We start from the raw sequence: 18,704 nt of genomic DNA on the forward strand, positions 1-18,704 counted from the left end.
TTTTGCAGATGCAACTAGTGAGTGCAGTTTTCCTTCTTTAAGGATAGGAATCATAGTAGCTTCCTTCCATGCTGAGAAGTGATAGCATTCAGACCAAATTTTGTTATAAAGTGAAAGGATAATAATAAGGATAATCATGTCATAGATCACCTTATCTCATCCTAGTGCAGACCTGTGTAGCAGTATGTTGAACATGCTTTAAGCTCTAACATGCTAAGTGGGCAATCACATACTTTATTCGGCGCACATCTACAGTCTTTCAACTTGCGTTAAGACATAGCTTTATATCGCATAAAGGTTTTGGTGCTGTGTACAGCCCTAGACACATACTCAAAATGTGCGCCTAGCCCATCAGCTTGGTCTTTCAAGCTGTGCTCACGAGGTTTTTGTACTCCCAAGCGTTTCGACAGGAATTTAGGGTGCAGGCTCCTTTCCCAAGCGCATCACCCTTGAAGGAAGCCGAATGCCAGACTGAGGTATGCTTGTGCCAATTTTAACCAGTGGGCGCCCGGCAACGGCGAGAATCGAACCTACAACCTCCTGCAGCCGAAGCGGGCGCTCTACAATTAGGCAATATCAAGGGCAATTATCAAGGGCAATACATAGGGCTGCTGACCTATCACATTTCTAGGCCTGTGTGAAGGAAGTTATACTGAATATGCATTTCTGCCAGTTCTTTCTCTTAACGATATGTCATGTTCATATTCCTTGCATCTTTGCGTGCTTAAAATTTACACGGTTTTCTGCTATTGGAGACTGATGAAGCAAGCCCCAAGCCTCACTGAGTTTCCTACAAGCATTTCTACAATCTTCATTCCAACATGGCACGTCCTTTTGGAGCCCCATTCATTTGTGGGATGCACTCTAACACAGTCGAATATGAAAGCAGCAAAAAACGCAACAGCGTCGTTGATATAAATTGTTAAGAGCATTTCAAGGCATATGGGCAATTTCTTCATTAAACTTTTTTCCAATCTACAGCTGGATGCTAATTTTCATCAAGAAGTGTGTGACAAATGATCGTGTTGTTAACCCTCACCACCTTGAACTTTGGAAGTTGGGAGAAATTAATAAAAGATAGGAAAGATGGAAAAGAGAAAGACAAAGGTTGAAGACAGGCATAGGAAAAGGCGACTGCCAATTTCCTTTGGGGCGGGACCAGGAACGCCATTTAGACAAAACAGAGGTGAATGAAGTGTGCCGTCTCTGCCAAGGAAACTTAAGGATCCAAACATTGGCTGAGCCCCCAAGATCTTCCATTCCCCAGACCTAGCTAGGCCATACTTGGTTAGACACGGGATGGTCCAAAACACCATAGTGCTTGGGTCCGTGGTGTCGCAACACACCAGACATGTCTTCTAACACAGACATCCCTGCAGGGCATTGTGGCAATAGTAAAGCTGCATGACACCTTGTTCACCAGTCCACGCATCCAGACATCTCGGCAGTTGATTCAGGCCAGAAGCAACACATGCTGCACTATTTCAATACCACATACCAGCTTCATGTGGTATCTACACATGTCACTAAACATCACTGGTGGATTCTCAAGAGTTCCAGTGCCAACTGGCTCATGTATTTGCCATGTTGTGTAATTGCCAACCAGTGTTTTGGGCTTTATGTAAAATTCCAAGTCTGATACAGGACATATATTATGCTTTAGAACACGTTTTGCTTAAGCTATGCACATCATGCTGTGAACAGCACAATATTTCAGCTGGCACAATGGCTTAGTCGGTACTGAAACAGTGTGTAACATAGTAGTCTTGCTATATTTGTATCAATACAAGCAATATCAAGCTGTCATTAAAACGTTAGCAATTGAGCTTGGAAGCTCAACTGCTACATAAAATGTGAACAGTACCACCATTGTATTGATAAATTTGCAGAAATACAAGAATTTTGGCATATACCGTATCTTGCGGTGATAAGTCGCACCCCCCTTAAAATGGCAGTTTTCCTCCAAAAAAGTATATACAAGTCGCACCAGTGCATAGGGTGCACCTGTTCATTCGGTAAGCGATTAAAAAATATACAGTAACGTTTCGCTCCGTGAACGCAGGTCACGCGCAAGGAATGCATGATACGGACACTCCATATTTCTGCCGTTGTGGTCACCGCGATGTTCTATAGAAAGTCCAAGGGCGATAACATCATCCCCGCACACCGTATATTCTGTATGTGTGAGTGAAAACGTGCGACAGTGAGCTGAATCACGCACAAGGGCGGAAAGCGGGAAGGCATGGGAGGGCGGCTTGCATACTCTGGTGGCAACTGTGTAGCTTGTGCAGCGGCACACGCCATATCTTGAAAGCGATTTGCAGATGCGACGACTTCGGATTCGGTCCACTCGCGGCCTGCCGCCGCGCGGGTTACTGCTCCGTCCTTCTCGTACTGCGCTCCGCAACTCAATCGCAAGAAGAACCATAGCACGCACAAAACCCGTAGCAACTGCCAGAGGAGGTAAACCCAGCGCACTTAGCGTGGCCATAGAATCCTATCCGATTTTGACGGCAGTTTTCTCCCAAAAAAAAAGTTTGTAAGCTGCGCCGTTTTAAAAGACGCACCAACAAAAACTTCAGAAAAAACTGCGAGTTATACACCGGAAAATGTGGTATTACTGTGCCCTAGTTTTCATTGTTTGTTTGATTCTTTGCTAAGTTATTATATTGTGAGTAATTTCAAATTACTTATTTCCACAGTCACGAACACATTTTAGGCCAAAAGAAATTCAAGGTAAGGCAAACGTTCAATATGTTGATATAGGTGTGGAGTAAAATGAAGGAACTTAAGAAAATCCCTTCCCTCTAGGTAATAGTACAAGAACTCATTATGCAAAAAAGAAGAGAAGAGAAGTGGACCACTTCTCTTCTCTTGTGTCCTGTCTGCACGCCTCACGCTCAGCTTTCTGTCATTCTAAGTACAAGAACGCGAGATAAAAACTGTGATGCTTGATTACCTACAAACATACGGCTTTATGCTACACATGCTATAGGGAAGCGTCTCAGTGAGCTTAAAATGCTTGTGTTAAGCAGATTTCCTTGGACTTGGCATACTCATGGGGTCACCAGGAGTCATCAGCAACTCGAAGACACATAACAAGGACCACATCACAAGATGCTCTAAGGATGAGGGGCCCAGAAACCTTTCAATACAGTTTAGAAGTCAATCAATGCCATAAAAGAACATACGTGAATTGGTTGGTCTAAAAAATAACTACAAGCCCCAGACCATTGCATGACGAGATTTCATGTGATACAAGAGCTCGTGCTTCTGTGAATAGGCTGCACTGCAGTACACGCAGGGAAAGGGACGGTCTCCAGTGTGGGTGCGCACGTGGCGTATCAGGTTGCACCTCTGAGTGAATGTGCTCGGGCAGAGGTGGCACTTGAAGGGGCGCTCGCCCGTGTGTGTGCGCAGGTGCGTCTTCATGTGCTCTCTGCTCTCGGACACATAGGTGCACACCCGGCAGGAATGCAGCCTTCCATGCACGGACACGAATGCCTGGTACCATTCCAGGGACCCCGGCAACAAGGAACCTGCAATGTACAGGGAATGCACGAAGGCAATGTGAACAATCGGAACACACTTGATGGAACTAGAGTGCTACACCTGGCAGCCAAAAAGAATTGGCACATCTGTAGGCAAAATATGCAATAATATTGGACTATCCAAACCACACATCATTGTTGTGGCGGCAGAGCACTAATGCAGCATGTGCATCAAACAAGTTTTTATCTCTGTAAATGTAAATAAATATTCCGAATACAAACTCCCTTCGGCAACACAAGTCAGATTTGGCATGTAATTTTTGATATTATGCCTAAACAGTCAAATTACTTTGTATATGTAACACTGTATTGTGCCATCACCTATTAAACGAAGTGTACATGTTTCTTCTCACACTAAATTAATACAATGCAGCACAACAACAGCATATACTAATATCTGAATGCATGAAGCATATGAAATATGAATATAGTTGCATTCATGACAATGTGAATGAAAAAAAGAAATAAATATAGAAGAAAATATAAATGCAAAACTAAAATAAATAAATATACGTAGCATTTATAATCGTTATAACGCATCACATCTTTTGGTAGAAAAGGATACTGCGGCATTTCTGTGCTCTGTTAGTGCACTGTAAGCATTTTCCATGACCCTCTTCCAGTGCTTTACCAAAAGCAAGATGAAACTTCAAAGTAAAGTAACTTATCTACCGCTTAGAATTTCTGTCACTGACACAAGCACCAACTACACAGGTCTCTGAAGACAGGCACAATTTAACGCTATATATTATGTTCTGTGCAAGTACATTGCATTTTTCATTACCCTGATGATTACATACCAGTCACTTCAATAAAAGCTTCTTCTACTTCTGTCTTTCTTTTTATATATTATTTCAGTAGAGTGGCAGGGCAGAAAGCAGATTTACCATTACACTTGTTCCGGGCAAGAAAAGCACTGGTGGTGAGCAGTAAACAGTCATATCGCTAACACAATGGTAAGTCAATCGCATATCAAACTGCTGTGTCATGTAACAGAGCAAACAAGTGGATGCTTTTCAAGAAGAGGATGGCAAGCTGAATCTCTGGGAAAACCCAAACAACACAACTTCTTGAACATTTTGGAGGAGGCATGGGCACATCTGTAAGAGCACAAAGATCACTGTTAAAGCCAGCACAAATACTAATAACACACCTATACGAAGCTTTTCATCTATGAATCGACAGCCATATTTAAATTGCGGTCACGGTGCTACACATCACGGTATATTAGGATCTCAAATATCTATTACAAACAATTATTCACTGACTCATGCCAAACCTGCTTCATAAGATTGGAATATCTTCTTTTTTTCCAATAAGAAAGTCCCATCATTGTTTTGAACACAAATCATTCTACACCCTTAGTCTTGGTGACATTGGCTCTTCTTTCGAAAAAACACAAACAAACAAAAAATGTCCCGATGCTCTTCCCAGCACTCACTCAGTACATCAGAAGTGTGATTGGTGAGTACTGGTGAAGGCTCCTTTACAGATACTGCACAGGACGTCTACTGAATCCATCTTTTGCATCTTAATTAAGAGAAAAAAAGATCCTCAAGCAATCATAAGCTACTGTCACTGAGCTTGCAGCTTGGATATAAACACTCGTCAATGTCATTGTTGTGCAAACTTAATTCAATAAAAATTGCCTTAATTTTCTAAATTGTGAAAACTTCGGAGCAGCAAAGACAATTTGCCATGTAGGAATGCACAGTCGAGACTACAGCAACCTACACAACCTAAACAAAGACTTCATGAATTGGCATGAACTCTCACAGAATGCTTGGTGAAAGATCTGCACGCATTACAAGACAACATGAGCTTTTTGCACAGTTCGAGAATAACGTAATGTGATCCACAATACGTCCAAACAAATACAGCTGTAGTTGTGATAGGGTTGATAACACTAGTTAATATAAGATACCTGCAGCCAGCAAGTGCATAAGTATACACATTCAAATAGTGCAAAGTTCCTGGCACAGCATACCAGTTCATATTGATTGAAACACTAGTACAATATGCTTCACTTGTGTGCCAGAGTGGATAGTAGGGGGAGCTCGATGCGCTGGAGAGAGCGCAGCCAGGTGGGCTGGTAAAATTGGTTGGACAATGACCGGAGATGCGGCAGCAACCTACGTGAATGTTGATAGGGGCCTAGGGGTGGGAGGGTTCGCATGCACAGCAAGTCACAAACACCAGCTTCTTCATGAAGTCAAGCAAAATGGTACCAGAAGATGGAGCAAATGAAACCAGTGGTTTAGACAAGCCAGGAGAATGCAGTTCTTCACGTAATATTATCTGAATCGTCGCATGCGACGAGGGATCTCCCATGTAATGGTTTTCTGTGAAATTCAGCTGCAACAGTATGAATTCCACTTTGTGAAGGAGCTCACAAGTAGCGACGATATCAGCGACAGTAGCTAGGTTTTTGATGGCAAGCTCATTGAAGGCCGAAGCCCCAATACATTTGAGCATTTGGTGAAATCTGCTGGATTCATTCATAGCAGAGTTCATGGAAAGACAAAGCTCAAAAACATTCCATGTGTACAAGGTATAAGACTTTCCAAGGTACTGTTTGCGAGCGTCAAGGGTCTTTTTCTCAAGGACGGAAGGGACTGTCGGTATGGCAGAAATTTGTGAAAGCTGCTGTGCAGGTCTGCTGTCAAGAACCAGGTCTTTGCCATGTCCATGGGATAGAAGGAGATGCGACCGAGCTGGAGGAGACCATCACATCGCTTAGTACTAACTCGGTTGTAGTCGTTAAACCTGCCTTCTAAATCTTCACTGCGAAGTGAAGTTCAGTAAACAGATGGGGATCTCACTGGTGACCACTGAGGTGGAAGTACCAGTTTACTCGTTCTGCAACATTATGGCACACAATGGGCTCAAGTGGTATCCGTGGTGACTTACCACGTCACTTACCATAGTGGTAAGTGGGCGTTACAGGGTAGATCGAGCAGGTAGAGGAACAAGGACCACATACATCACATATAATGTAGCAGTTATGGCCAGCCTATTGGTAAGCTTAAGAGGCAGGGCGGAGGGTCCAGGCACAGTCCACACTGATGATGTGCCCATGCCCATGCCCATGTGCCCATGCAGGCGATGAAGAAAGGCACTGCATGATGACGATATAGACATGTGGAAGAAGTGCATAATAAATGCCCATCATTATCACTGCTACTACACTACTGTTACTAATCATAATTTACGTTATCCTGCACAAGTCTTCTTCGCAATGCTTTTTCTTTCAGAGTGTGGAAAACATATTCACCAATAGGTGTGAGGGTATTTCTTGAGCACTACATTCTTCAATCTCAGGTTGACAATTTTAGCAAGTTTGTCAGGAGGTGAACACAGATACCTTTACACTGACTGCATTTTGCTAACTGCAATGTTTCTTCTAGAGATCACAGTACAGGCTCTGCAGACCAGCTGAATTGTGGATAAAACCACTTTTGATCAGAGTCCAACTTTTGATGTGGGGCATCAGTTTCCAAGACCTTTCGAGCCGTTTCACGGGGAGGCCTGAAAATAAACACATCCGAACATACTAATCACTGCTTTCCTCATGGGAGCTGTAATTATGCTGCTTAGGAAAGGCATTGATAAAAGAACATGTCTTGATGCTCCTCTGACGTCCAGCCTGATATAATAAATTATTTGACAAAATTTAAGTCATTAACTATGACAGTGAAGCTGGCCTAACTCACCAACATGTACTTCCCGTTGCACATGCGCAAAGTGATAAACGTTGGTAGGGTGGATTAACGAGTGATAAAAAGAGAATACTGCTTCAAAGACATAAAAATCTTGAAATTTCAAAATTATCATCACACATAAAAATGCAGTAGAAAATTGATCCATACAGATCAATAGCTTCAGAACACCATGTATAACATGATGTGAGGCACAAAGGAAGCTTTAGATAAGACTGAACAGTTTCGTTTGATATAAACACATTCAGGTTGTACACTTACAATGAGTAGCTTGACAAATACTCCAGCTGGTTTTTAGTATATATTGCGTGTTGGTCTTCAAGATATCTGAATCCATACACTCAATGCATAATCGCGTAGGTAAGAGTCATATCAGAAGGCAATATTTGGTTAGGCTTGGGTCGGAGCATCCATTTGGGTACCTAAAGCTTTTTTTTTTTTTAGAAACAAGAAGTGCAGCTTAAATGTCATTGCCCAGATAGGTTACCAAAGAGGAATCAATGCTGATGACCAGATTCTGCCTATTTTCTCTAAATATTTTTAAATTATGACCCCTATGTAAGAGTGCATGAAAATGAGTGTATAACTAGTGTAAGATAAACATATTCTTCACGAGGTCAATATTAATTTTTCAACACTTTTCTTGGACAAAACACTCGACATAGTGTTAGACCATATTCAAAGAAGCCCGGCCACTTACATGCAGTTTTGAGTTTAAGTTTATTCAACCACATGGCAGGTACATAAGAGTACACAAGGACGTGGTTAGGTGTGGTGAGAAAAAAGCTGCATTTCACAGCTTGACTGGTCGCATCACCCACAAAACTAAATTACAAAATTACAAGCAGTGGAGAGCGACAATATAAAAGGTACATGCATGTGGCCTGTCACAGCAAAGCGTAAAATAAAACTCTGAAATACATAAGAAAACATTAACTACCAAAGCAATAGATAATTGTACGACACTAATTAACCATCACAAAAATGACCTAATATTACATGAATAGCACATTCAGGACATCCTATGTAGTATATCAGTTTGGACAACATACGTAAATTTTCAACTGTTAATTTCCATTTGTTCAATAAACTCGGAAGACAGAAATGTAACGTTTGCAGCCCATAATTAGTGCGAGAACATGGTACATACCAGTAAGGCGACTGGCCAGATTTCATTGCAAATCAGCCAAAGTATGTAAGAGGGTACTTCCCCTGCGTATTCCTGATTTAAAAGTTGACAAAAGCTGGTATTCATAATAACTATTTACTCTTTAAATTCTCTACTTCATAAATAATTGATCCGTGTGTGCGTTATGTGATACACCTAAAATACACTGCAGGGCATTTTTTTTTGCAGGAAAACCAGATTACTTAATGATGCTTTAGAGCCTGTGGACCAAACCAGATGACTATAGTATAGATGCGAAGAAAGAAAGAGCGTTATATAATAATAGTTTTGTACAGGAAATACATTCTGACATTGGCGCAACACACCTAAAACTCTGCAAAGTTTATGGCTTATGTGTTCAGTATGGTAATTCCATGCCACATATTCGTGAAAGAGAATACCAAGAGTTTCAACAGTTTGGGAAAATTCAATTTCGTTATTTTTAAGGGTTAGCTTAAAACAGGTTTCGTGTAATTTGGATTTCGCATGGAACAGTACAGCCTTGGTTTTAGAGCAATTAATGTGTAGTGAATTTGCTATAGTCCATGCATATATCTTATTTAGTACTTGATTTGCAGACGCCGTGAGGTCATCAGCCATTTCACCAGAAAAGAATAGACTGATGTCATCCACGTAGATTACGTAATCTACAGAGCTGTTAATTTGTACAATATTATTAATAAAGATACTCAATAACAGGGGTCCCAATGATAAACCAAAATCATCTCGTTAGGCTTCTCTTGCCATGAGCACTCCCACTTAAGCAGCTCTGGCTTTTTTTTGTGTGTGTGTGAAACGATGACATCAGCACAGTGGAATTTTGCCTGGGGGCAAAAACTCCTTTTAACCCCCTGCTTAAGGTATGATAATCAGAAAAAATTGCCTTCAAGAAAGCAATGTGCATGTTTAAAAAAATGTTTTTAAAAATGCACTTAAAATGAATACATGATCCATTTATTTTTAAATATTTTGTTGAACAGTGATCTGAAATAACATTTATAAAATTGTTCATAGGCAGTAAAATATCCTCAAGAAATTACGCAGCCAACACAGGGGCTAAATCAAATGCAAATATGATTTTCTTAAAGATGACCCAAGGTTATAGGGCATCATAACATGCACAAGAATGCACAATCATTTGTAGTGCTTTTGCAACCTGACAGAAAACACACATCTCCCACCTAGGTCCTTCATCGGCTGCTACATGGATGGTACTTATTGAATGCAGTACCAATAGAGCACACTGGCACATGTAGTCTGACTTCCAGAGCCCAGTTACTTGCTACCTAAAGCCACAGACTCACTAAAATGCACAAAACACCCATTTCTAGTACCACTTCAAAGTTGTATAATGGAGGCTGGAACGAAGCCATATGATGGTTGCTACCAACACGGCATAAAAACCATGCATTCATGGCACCTTCCGACAGCAGCGGTGTATGAAGCACGTTTGCTAAAATAGAGCAAGCAATACTGGTTTCTCAAGCAGAAAAAGCAAAAACGATTCTAGGTACACCATGCAGTAGTAATGTAATGGGAAATAATAAATACCAGTGCTATGCAAAGCGAAAAGAAAATAATGTGGTCTAATAATCTACAATGCAAAAAAGTTAATCTATACTTGAAACCAGATAGCGCAGTCTCTCCTTGGACACAAAAATGCCCGGTCACAGTGCAGTAGCTGCAACCCTTTGGGCGGATTTCATAGCTTTCTCTGAGAACCATAAAATTTAAGATAAGGAATGCAAAACCATGCATTGCTAACATGCCAGCATAATAATCAAAATATAACTGCAATGTTAAAGGACACTGAGGAGAAGCACTATATAAGAAAATCTACCAACAATCATGTTGTTGTTGCTCTCTTAATAATCCTAAATATGTGCTGCTTCAGGTGACATAATGTGAGTTAATGGAGAAAATGCATTTCATGGTACTACTACTGCAAATGGAAACAATGCAAATATTTCAGTGTTTTTTGCACATGTGTTACTTTGAGCAGATCGGCACCCATTGTAGTCGTAATTTTGGCTAGATTTCTACATATTCTATTGAACACATATGAGACTAGAGAGAGGACCAATCTTTAAATTAGTAAAGCATCCATACAACCCCCGCCATTTATTGTTTGCATCTCACTAGTAAAAGAATTCTGTTCAAAGAGGCAGCTGCAATATTCCCTTCATGGACAAATATGGTGATGGAATTTCTGAGAATGCAAAAAAAAGTATAATTCAACGGCTCATTATGTCTAATGGCCAGCGATAAGACTATGCATTACCCTATGTAAGCGTTGAGCAAAACAAAAACAAGGTGAAAGCAGGAGCCAACGTTTCAACAAGTGGACTTGTCTAGGTGAAAGCAGGAGCCAACGTTTCGACAAGTGGACTTGTCTTGGTGAAAGCAGTAGTCAACGTTTCGACAAGTGGACTTGTCTTGGTGAAAGCAGGAGCCAATGTCTCGACAAGTGACTTGTCTAGGACTTGTCTAGGCCTATGTAAGTGTGTTATGTATGATTGTATAATGCCTGCAGGCACAGCAGCATAAAAGGCATGATTGGAGTCTATGTTATCACAGGGCTGGCTACATCCATGACACATTTACAATATGTGTGTGTGCGTGTGTGCGTGTGTGTGTGTGTGTGTGAGTGTCCGTGTGCGCGTGCGCCTCAGACCATTGCCCAATAAAGCTGTAGAATGATAAAGAAAACTTGCAGTAGCTTTTAAGACAAACACCTTGATAACCTTGACAGTATTAAAACCTATATAACTTAAACATTCATACTACTCAACAAGAAAAAAGGGTTTTACGAGACACGTTAGGCAAATACGTATCATGATGATGATATGTGATGTTTAATAGCGCAAGAGCCAGGTCTGGCCAGAGAGTGCAAGCCAGGTGATTATAGTACACTATAATGAGTATTTAACAGAACAATGAAGTGGAAAGCATTGATGGAACATGGCTGTATATGGGCCTAAAAACAGAGTGGCTGTACAGTGTGTAAAACACAAACGTATTAAAATTATGACAATTGCTTTAAAGTGTCCTGTGAGCTTAAAATATAAGTTTTGAAAGGATGGTTTTCTAAAATGTGTACGTGCAAGTAGCACTGCTGCCTCATCGAAACCTTGCATCCAAGGCTTTGGAGGCACGTGGCACACAAGTGCGCGAAGTGGGCGTACTGTCATGCACTCAAGATTTTTTCGAAAGGCTGACATAGAAAATCTGCCTGGTTATCCAGGATGTCTTCTTGAGTGTTAAATTTACTAGGATAGAGGATGAGACTGCCGGCCTCTTAATTTATTTGCCATGTTCCAGACCTCTCTCTCATCAGCGTATGAATTGATACTGAATATATACTTCTCCCAACTATCTCTCTTAGCTTGCTGACGTGTTCTTATGCCCTGCGACTTTGTTTTTTAAGATTAACGAGGTTTTCAGCAGTTGGGCAGTAATGTAGCAGATCCCTAGTTTTGTTTTGTTTTTTTCCTTGCCTTTTGACATTCATCATTCCACCAGGAGATGCAGCGTATACTAGAAAGTGAATTCATTTGTTGGGTGCATTTTGTGGCAGCGTCTATTATAAAACCTGTGACGTAAGCAACGGCATAGTCTATATTAAGACCACGAATGTCCTCCCTGTCTAGATGTGTACATTCTAGAAATAATTCCCAGTTCGCCTAGTCAACCTTCCATCGAGGAGGATGTGGGGAGAATTCATCCTGTGTTTTGAGACTTAGAACTATCAAGAATTAAGTGGTCATTTCCATAAGGATTCTTAACAACATTCCACTCGAGGTACAGCAGGTGAGTGCTGGATACCACGCTTAAAGGGACACTAAAGTGAAAAACGATTTCTTCTGCATCAGTAAATTACCGTTCTACAACACCAAAAGCACCACTCTTACAACGCTAAGACGTTTGGTAAGCCAGAAAAAGCGCAAGAACGAAATACGTGTGGCGACGCCTACTTAAGTTCCCGCACCTGGGGGCTGTGACGTCTTGGATTTTGATGGCATCTTCTAGGGCCTACTAACTATATATAGCGCTACAGATTGACTACATTGTGTTCTAGAAGAACCAAATAATAAACATGGCAAGTTTCGGGAATCTTTATTCAGCCAACGCGGTCCAAATGCGAAAACATACTTTGGAATCCCTGACGTCACGCTGACGTACCGGCGCTGGGGTTTCGGCGCGAAATTCAAATACTGATACTTGGACCTTCATTTTCTCATCTAATAACCAAACTATTTTTTTGAAATGACTGCCTGCAGGGTTCTCAAACAATGCTTCATTAGTCCAAACTGATTTATTGTTTCACTTTAGTGTCCCTTTAAGTCAATTGAGGGGCAGGTGTTGTGCGTAACACCACAGTACGTCGGCTCGTTCTTATTGAGCAAGCATGCACCAGATGAATAGAAAAAGTTTTCTATTAACTTCCCTCTTCCATCGCAATGGGAGTCTCCCCATAAAGTGTTATATGCGTTAAGATCTCCGACAGCAATATATGGCTGTGGAAGTTCATCTGTGTAATTCTGAAATTCAATTTTATGTAGTTGATAGTTAAGAACTGGTAGTATATAGAGCTGATAGTAACTAGCTTACTAAGCAACACTGCTTGGACAGCAACTGCCTCTAGGGGCATACAGAGTTTTAATTTGCGGCAGGCTACACCTCTATCGACTGCAATAGCCGCACCACCAGATAACATGACTGCACATCACTGTCTTTACGAAAAATTGAATATTGTGGAAGAAAATTCGTTTGCATGTGTTTCGGAGGTGTGATTCCTGGACACATAGCACCCTGTGACTATGGTTGCGAATGAGTTCCTTAACGTCATCAAGTTTGTGAAGAAGGCCTTTGACGTTCCATTAAACTATTTATGTTCCCATGTTGAAAAGGAAATTTGCACTGTGTGGTTGGGAACAATTAGATTACAGAGCCCTTTTCAGACTGTCACCACACCTTAGGCACTGGATATGCTGCTTGGATGAAAATTGTGTCCATCACCTCTTCTGAGGCCCTAGGCACCCGTTCTTGCAAGCAGTACGTGTGTTCGCCTTGAGGGCCCTGTCCCAAGAGATGAGGTCCTGGAGGCCGCCAGCCCAGAGGTCGATGGCCCCTACTGGGGCCGCGGCACAGCGCTGGCTGTAGCCACAAAGCGATAGGATGGCATTGCCACCGGCTCACTACACGTGGGCTGGACAGCAACTGGAAGACGTTGTGATGCTGCCCCTTCATGCATAACTTCAGCAAAGTTGTTCTTTGCACGTACTACACCAGCCTCCATACTTCCTTGAACGATGGGTTCTCTTTTACCTTAAATGTCACCAGTTTTTTCCAGGATGAGCAGGACTGCGAGTATGTGGCATGCTCCTCATCGCAGTTTGCACAGTGTAGAGCGTCTTCACAGGATTAAGATAGGTGCTTGTGTGTAATAAGCACAGGCCAGTTGGCCTCGGCAGTTCTGCAAACTGTGGCCAAACCTTCAGCATTTGAAGCAACGGAGAGGGTTAGGGATGTACGTATAGCCTTACTTGGATGGTTTCTGGCAGCATGCTGGAACCAAATGCGAGAATTAGGTGCTTAGTGTCGATTTCTTTCCTGTCATGCCTTATTTTGATTTGTGTTATGTTGATAACAGTTTGCTCTTTCCATACTTCCAGAAGTTCAGTCTCAGTCATCTCCATCAAATCATCATCGGAAGTTACACCACGAATGGTTTTCACAGTGCAGTGTGGGGTCACTGAAACTGGTATGGCCCCAAAAGACACTAGGTTACTTAGACTTCGATATTGCATTTTGTCATGAAGTTTCAAGAGCAGGTTGCCACTTGCCAGTTTCGATGCCTTATAGCCTGAGCCAATTGTTTGAGTTAGACATTTGGAAACGAGAAAAGGCAAGATCGTTCTCGTAGCCTTTCTTGGTTTCTCAGAGTGAATGACTTGATAGCGAGGAAGTTTTCAGTCTGAAAAAAAATGTTCATACTTCTTTGGTACTTAAATACTTCTTCAGTATCACACACCCACCATGGAGCCCAACAAAAGGATGCCGCAGGTCTTATAAAAAACAAGTCCTGCGGACGTCAACTGTACGTTTCCGCTATAACCAAATATGTACAGCTAAGGTTGGTTGTTCCACACAAGGTTAACCTTTCCTGCCGGGAAGATCGGAAGTAAAATGAAGTGAATTGACAGGAAATATTGAAAGTGAGAGAGAATGATGAAGGTTGCAGAAAGAGTTACAGGATGAGGTAACTAGTGATTTCCACTGGTGGGTCAGTCCGGGGGTGCCATCTCCGTAAAGCCAAGGTCAAATGGGGTGTTTTTGCCTCTGCCGAGGGCCTTAAATGTCCAGACACTCAGCGTTGGCTCAACCTTCAAGATCCCCATTTCCCCAGACATGGCTAAGCTGTGCACGGTTAAACGCGGGAAGGTCCGACCACCATATATATGTGCTTGGGTACATGTCGCAACGCACCAAACACCTGTCTACACAGACAACCCTGCGGGGTCAAATACCCATCGAAGACGGATTAGTGTTCATGGCTTGATTCCAAATTAAGGCTGTGAGAATGTGCAGTGGTATCATATATGTAACTCCTGGTTGGCAGGCTGTGGCGAGAATGCCTGTGGCACCATGTTGTCGGGGCTAATGTGTTTTGTTACGTGTTGCAACTCTGGCTGTGGCTTCAGCTGTGGTCTTGGCTTTCATTTTCGCTAAAGCTTTACATGCAGCTGTGGAGGCTTGGCAGGCACCCACTTGTAGCATCTTTGAAGTCGCTGGTTTGTTTGGACAGTGTTTGGATGTTGCAATACTGCTGGCTGCACCTGTGTGAAGCGTCCAATTAGCACATGCCAAAAGATTAGCAGCATAAGAAACTTTAGGTGCCGGACAAAGCAGAAACAACTTTCTTCTCACAGTTGCTGCGATTATTTTCTCGCTTTTGTGAAAACTGAAAATGTGTGTTGTCGCAACACATTTGCTCCTAGATTATGCAACCACACATTCTTTATGAATATGCACTTAATTGTCAGATCGATTAGCAATACGCGGACTTAACAATTAAAGTTGCATAGCTTGATATTCACCCATATTCACAAGGCTTCTTTTAGAGAAAGGTTCAGCTCAGGTCTACCTCCAACTTATCTCTTCAAATACATGTAAAATTATTTTATGAGACAACTGCACCGACTTGACTTAAATTGGCTGCATTTCAGGAAGAAAGTCAAGTTCAAGTGATTGTAACAAGCAGAATTCTGATTTAGGGCCTGGAACTTTTAAAAATCCTTCCCAAGACATGATAATATTTAAAAATATTGAAGCAAGAAGTTTACCAATTCATTAGTTTGCACCAAAAACAGATATTTCAGTTCTGTAAATTGTGTCTGTTAAAGCATATAAAGCAAATTTACAGCTTAGGTGAAATGGTTACAACATTACAAAGATTTTGCAACAGTCCTACTTGCAGATTAGTGGTACATTTCAGAGCTGTATATAATACATCAATCTTGTTCACTTCAGCAGTATTATTAGGTGCAATTAACAGAATTCTGTCTTTTTTTTTATTACAGAGTAACACAGCTTAAGCTCGATACTTGAGATTTTTTACTTTGTAATGTTCAAAAATTTTTGTAACAAACAGCTGGCCTAAATAAGGAAGTCCGCTTCCTACAATACTAAATTTTAACATTTTTCTTTTAAATGCAAAAAAAACTATCAAATTCGGTGCAATGTTTGCAAAGAAAAATTATTTCTATGTTCCCATGCATTTAGGTAGCAGCCTCTGAGCTAAAGCTTGCTCTCAAGTGGTGTCTGTGAGGGCCATCCACAATACCACCATCTACAGCTGTCACGTCGATCACTAATAATTAGCAGGTGCCCATAGTGCCAGCAATTGAGAGACTGCACCAAGTATAAAGCTCTGCGCAAACATGGCCTGGTCCACCGTTTATAAAGCTTTTTTCATAAACGGTGGCCTGGTCTTCCAGTATCACCTTTTACAACATATTCACCTAAGTGATATGGTTACTGCATGCTTAACAGATTTCAGAAACTTCCATGCAGTTTCACGAGCAGCAAGCAAGCTGACCTTGATGTAAATGAATAAATATCCCTCCAATAAATGTATGAATTATTCCTGCAAGAATTCTCAAGCTTTCTGACCTTGAGGAACCACACTTTCTTCCCACATATATGCAAGTGTTGCAATGAATCAGCCAAATATGGCTACACACGGTAAATTATCAAAAACTGAGAATAATAAAATAAGTGAACAATTAAATTACTGGATTACCTAGCTAGACATAGAATCAGCATTTCCTTAAGTTCTTGTGAGATGATATTGAGGTTTGTTGTGTGTTTTAAAAGTGAAAATACATGCATATGCCTTCATACCTCATGGATGACTATCATGAACTGAACCATGAACATGTTTAAATAAAATTTCACCTGTAGTTCGGGCATCAGTTAAACATTGTAGACTAGTGAACATGGGGGAGGATCCAGGGTAGCGTCCATGAAGGCGGAAATGGGGGCAGCACCCGCAGGCCTCCCCTCTGGATCCGTCAGTGCGCGATCGAGATAATAATCCAAGCAGCACTGCCGGGGGCGTCTGCGCGCGAGGCCTTCGACGTTTACAGTTCGGCGTGTTATCTTGAACCTCGACGGTCATCGCTACTGACGAAGTATTCACGACAAAAACATTACCATGCTTCCCCTCTGGACCGGTTACTGCGCGAGCGGAATAACCAAAGCAGCAGCACCACCGCCGAGCGTCTGCGTGTGGCCTGTTGAGGTTCACAGTTCGGCGCGTTATCTCTAACCTCGAATGCCATCGCCACTGATGAGGAACTCGAGATAATACCAATACCGACAAAGGAGGCGTTGATAAGATAAGATTTTTCTTTCGCGCCACTCTGCACACGTACGAAACATTCCTCTGCCGCGCGCGCGCCGGCCATCTGACGCAGACGAAAGTGTCGAATGAACTATAGTTTATTTTTGTGCATACGAATTTCACGAGTCACCAGAAAGGGCCTAAATGGCCGCGTCGCTTTGTACTCGTGGTGCTCCGGCCGCGTATCGAAACGCGCATGTTGCGCGATTTTAACTACATCCAACAGAACACGTCGAACGATCGATGAAACTCACTTCGCAAACACAAGCAAAACGCGCGTGATGCGGGAGGGGTCGTGAATAATAGCAGGCGAACTTTACAAGCGCGCCTTCCTGCCCACGTCAAGGGCTGCTTTGTATTGAAAGTGATGGCAGCGTGAACTATCGATCACTTTCGCGTGACGTAGTGCACACGACGCGTAGTACGATTCGAGTGGTTTTACGCGTTCAAAATAACGGCCATGCAATCAGCTTCTCCGGTTTTGCTCTCCGCCGTGCCGACACCAATGCACCTAAACCGCTAAATTGTTCAGCCACAGGAGAATGTGCACATGCGCACTTATCCTTTGCTGGAATTACACAGAAATACGGGCGGCAGAACGCCCCGCTGGTCGTATTGCCGTTTCTTTACTTTTTGCCGCTCCTCGGGAGTCCTAACTATGCGTTGCCGAATGCTTGTAACGTTAGCGTTGCCTATGCATAGCATGTGCTGCAACTATAATGAAATCGGTTGCTATAGGTAGGCTGGTTCTTTTATATACGAACAGCTAGTGACGTCACTCTCCAAGTCGCAAGCTGCCATCGCCGCGGCAGCTTGCGCAACAGTAATTTTTACCGCGAAACGTATGCGAGGAGCGCTATGTGCTTTGCATTGTATGAAAGAGTGCCTTTTAATTATCATCAATTATGTAGTCTGGATGGTTTTTTGCGATCCAGAGTACATAGACAGATCAACGTGAGGTAGGGTGTCCAATATGCTTTTTTCACTTAACAAAGATGACAAACTACCCCACGATTACAACTTTGGTTCCCTGCACGCCAGCCAAGTGCTTTGCCACAGAGATATGTCAACTCCGTCAAGTGCACTACACCAAATTGCATCCCACAAGTGCCTTCCAGCCTCAAGCTGTGCCTACTATATGGCAGGTTAGCTGAAAGCGGCAAAAGAATTGTAGTCCTAAGCCAAGCCTTTGGCCTCAGTAAGGGTACATCACAAATTTTGACAATGGATACAAAAAGTAAAGTGGAAAGTAAAATAATAAGATGGTTGTTTTCTTGCTTAGAAAAACTATGTGCTAGTAGCAGGTCAAATTCTCCCTATATAGAAGGGAAGCAAATGCAATTAGGTAAGTCAAACTG

General features: G+C 42.1%; 1 protein-coding gene and 1 long non-coding RNA gene across 2 annotated transcripts in view; both read right to left on the reverse strand.

Moving 5' to 3' along the window:
* Window positions 1-1,847: 1,847 nt before the first annotated feature.
* Window positions 1,848-18,704, reverse strand: part of LOC126528221 (uncharacterized) — a 32,833-nt gene continuing 15,976 nt past the window's right edge. Inside the window, exons 3-4 of the mRNA XM_072284546.1 lie at window positions 16,899-17,126; window positions 1,848-3,539 (exon numbers count right to left, since the gene is read on the reverse strand). Coding sequence (XP_072140647.1) covers window positions 3,217-3,539; window positions 16,899-17,126 — 551 coding nt within the window. The 3' untranslated portion in view covers window positions 1,848-3,216. The remainder of the gene's footprint in view (window positions 3,540-16,898; window positions 17,127-18,704) is intronic.
* On the reverse strand, window positions 3,582-9,214 carry LOC129384075 (uncharacterized). The gene is made up of 3 exons (XR_008611839.2): window positions 7,532-9,214; window positions 6,535-7,079; window positions 3,582-4,651 (listed from the first exon to the last, which is right to left on the reverse strand). It is a non-coding gene; the product is annotated as an uncharacterized lncRNA (long non-coding RNA).

This window comes from Dermacentor andersoni, chromosome 9 (genome assembly GCF_023375885.2).
Source record: "Dermacentor andersoni chromosome 9, qqDerAnde1_hic_scaffold, whole genome shotgun sequence".
Lineage (NCBI taxonomy): Eukaryota > Metazoa > Arthropoda > Arachnida > Ixodida > Ixodidae > Dermacentor > Dermacentor andersoni.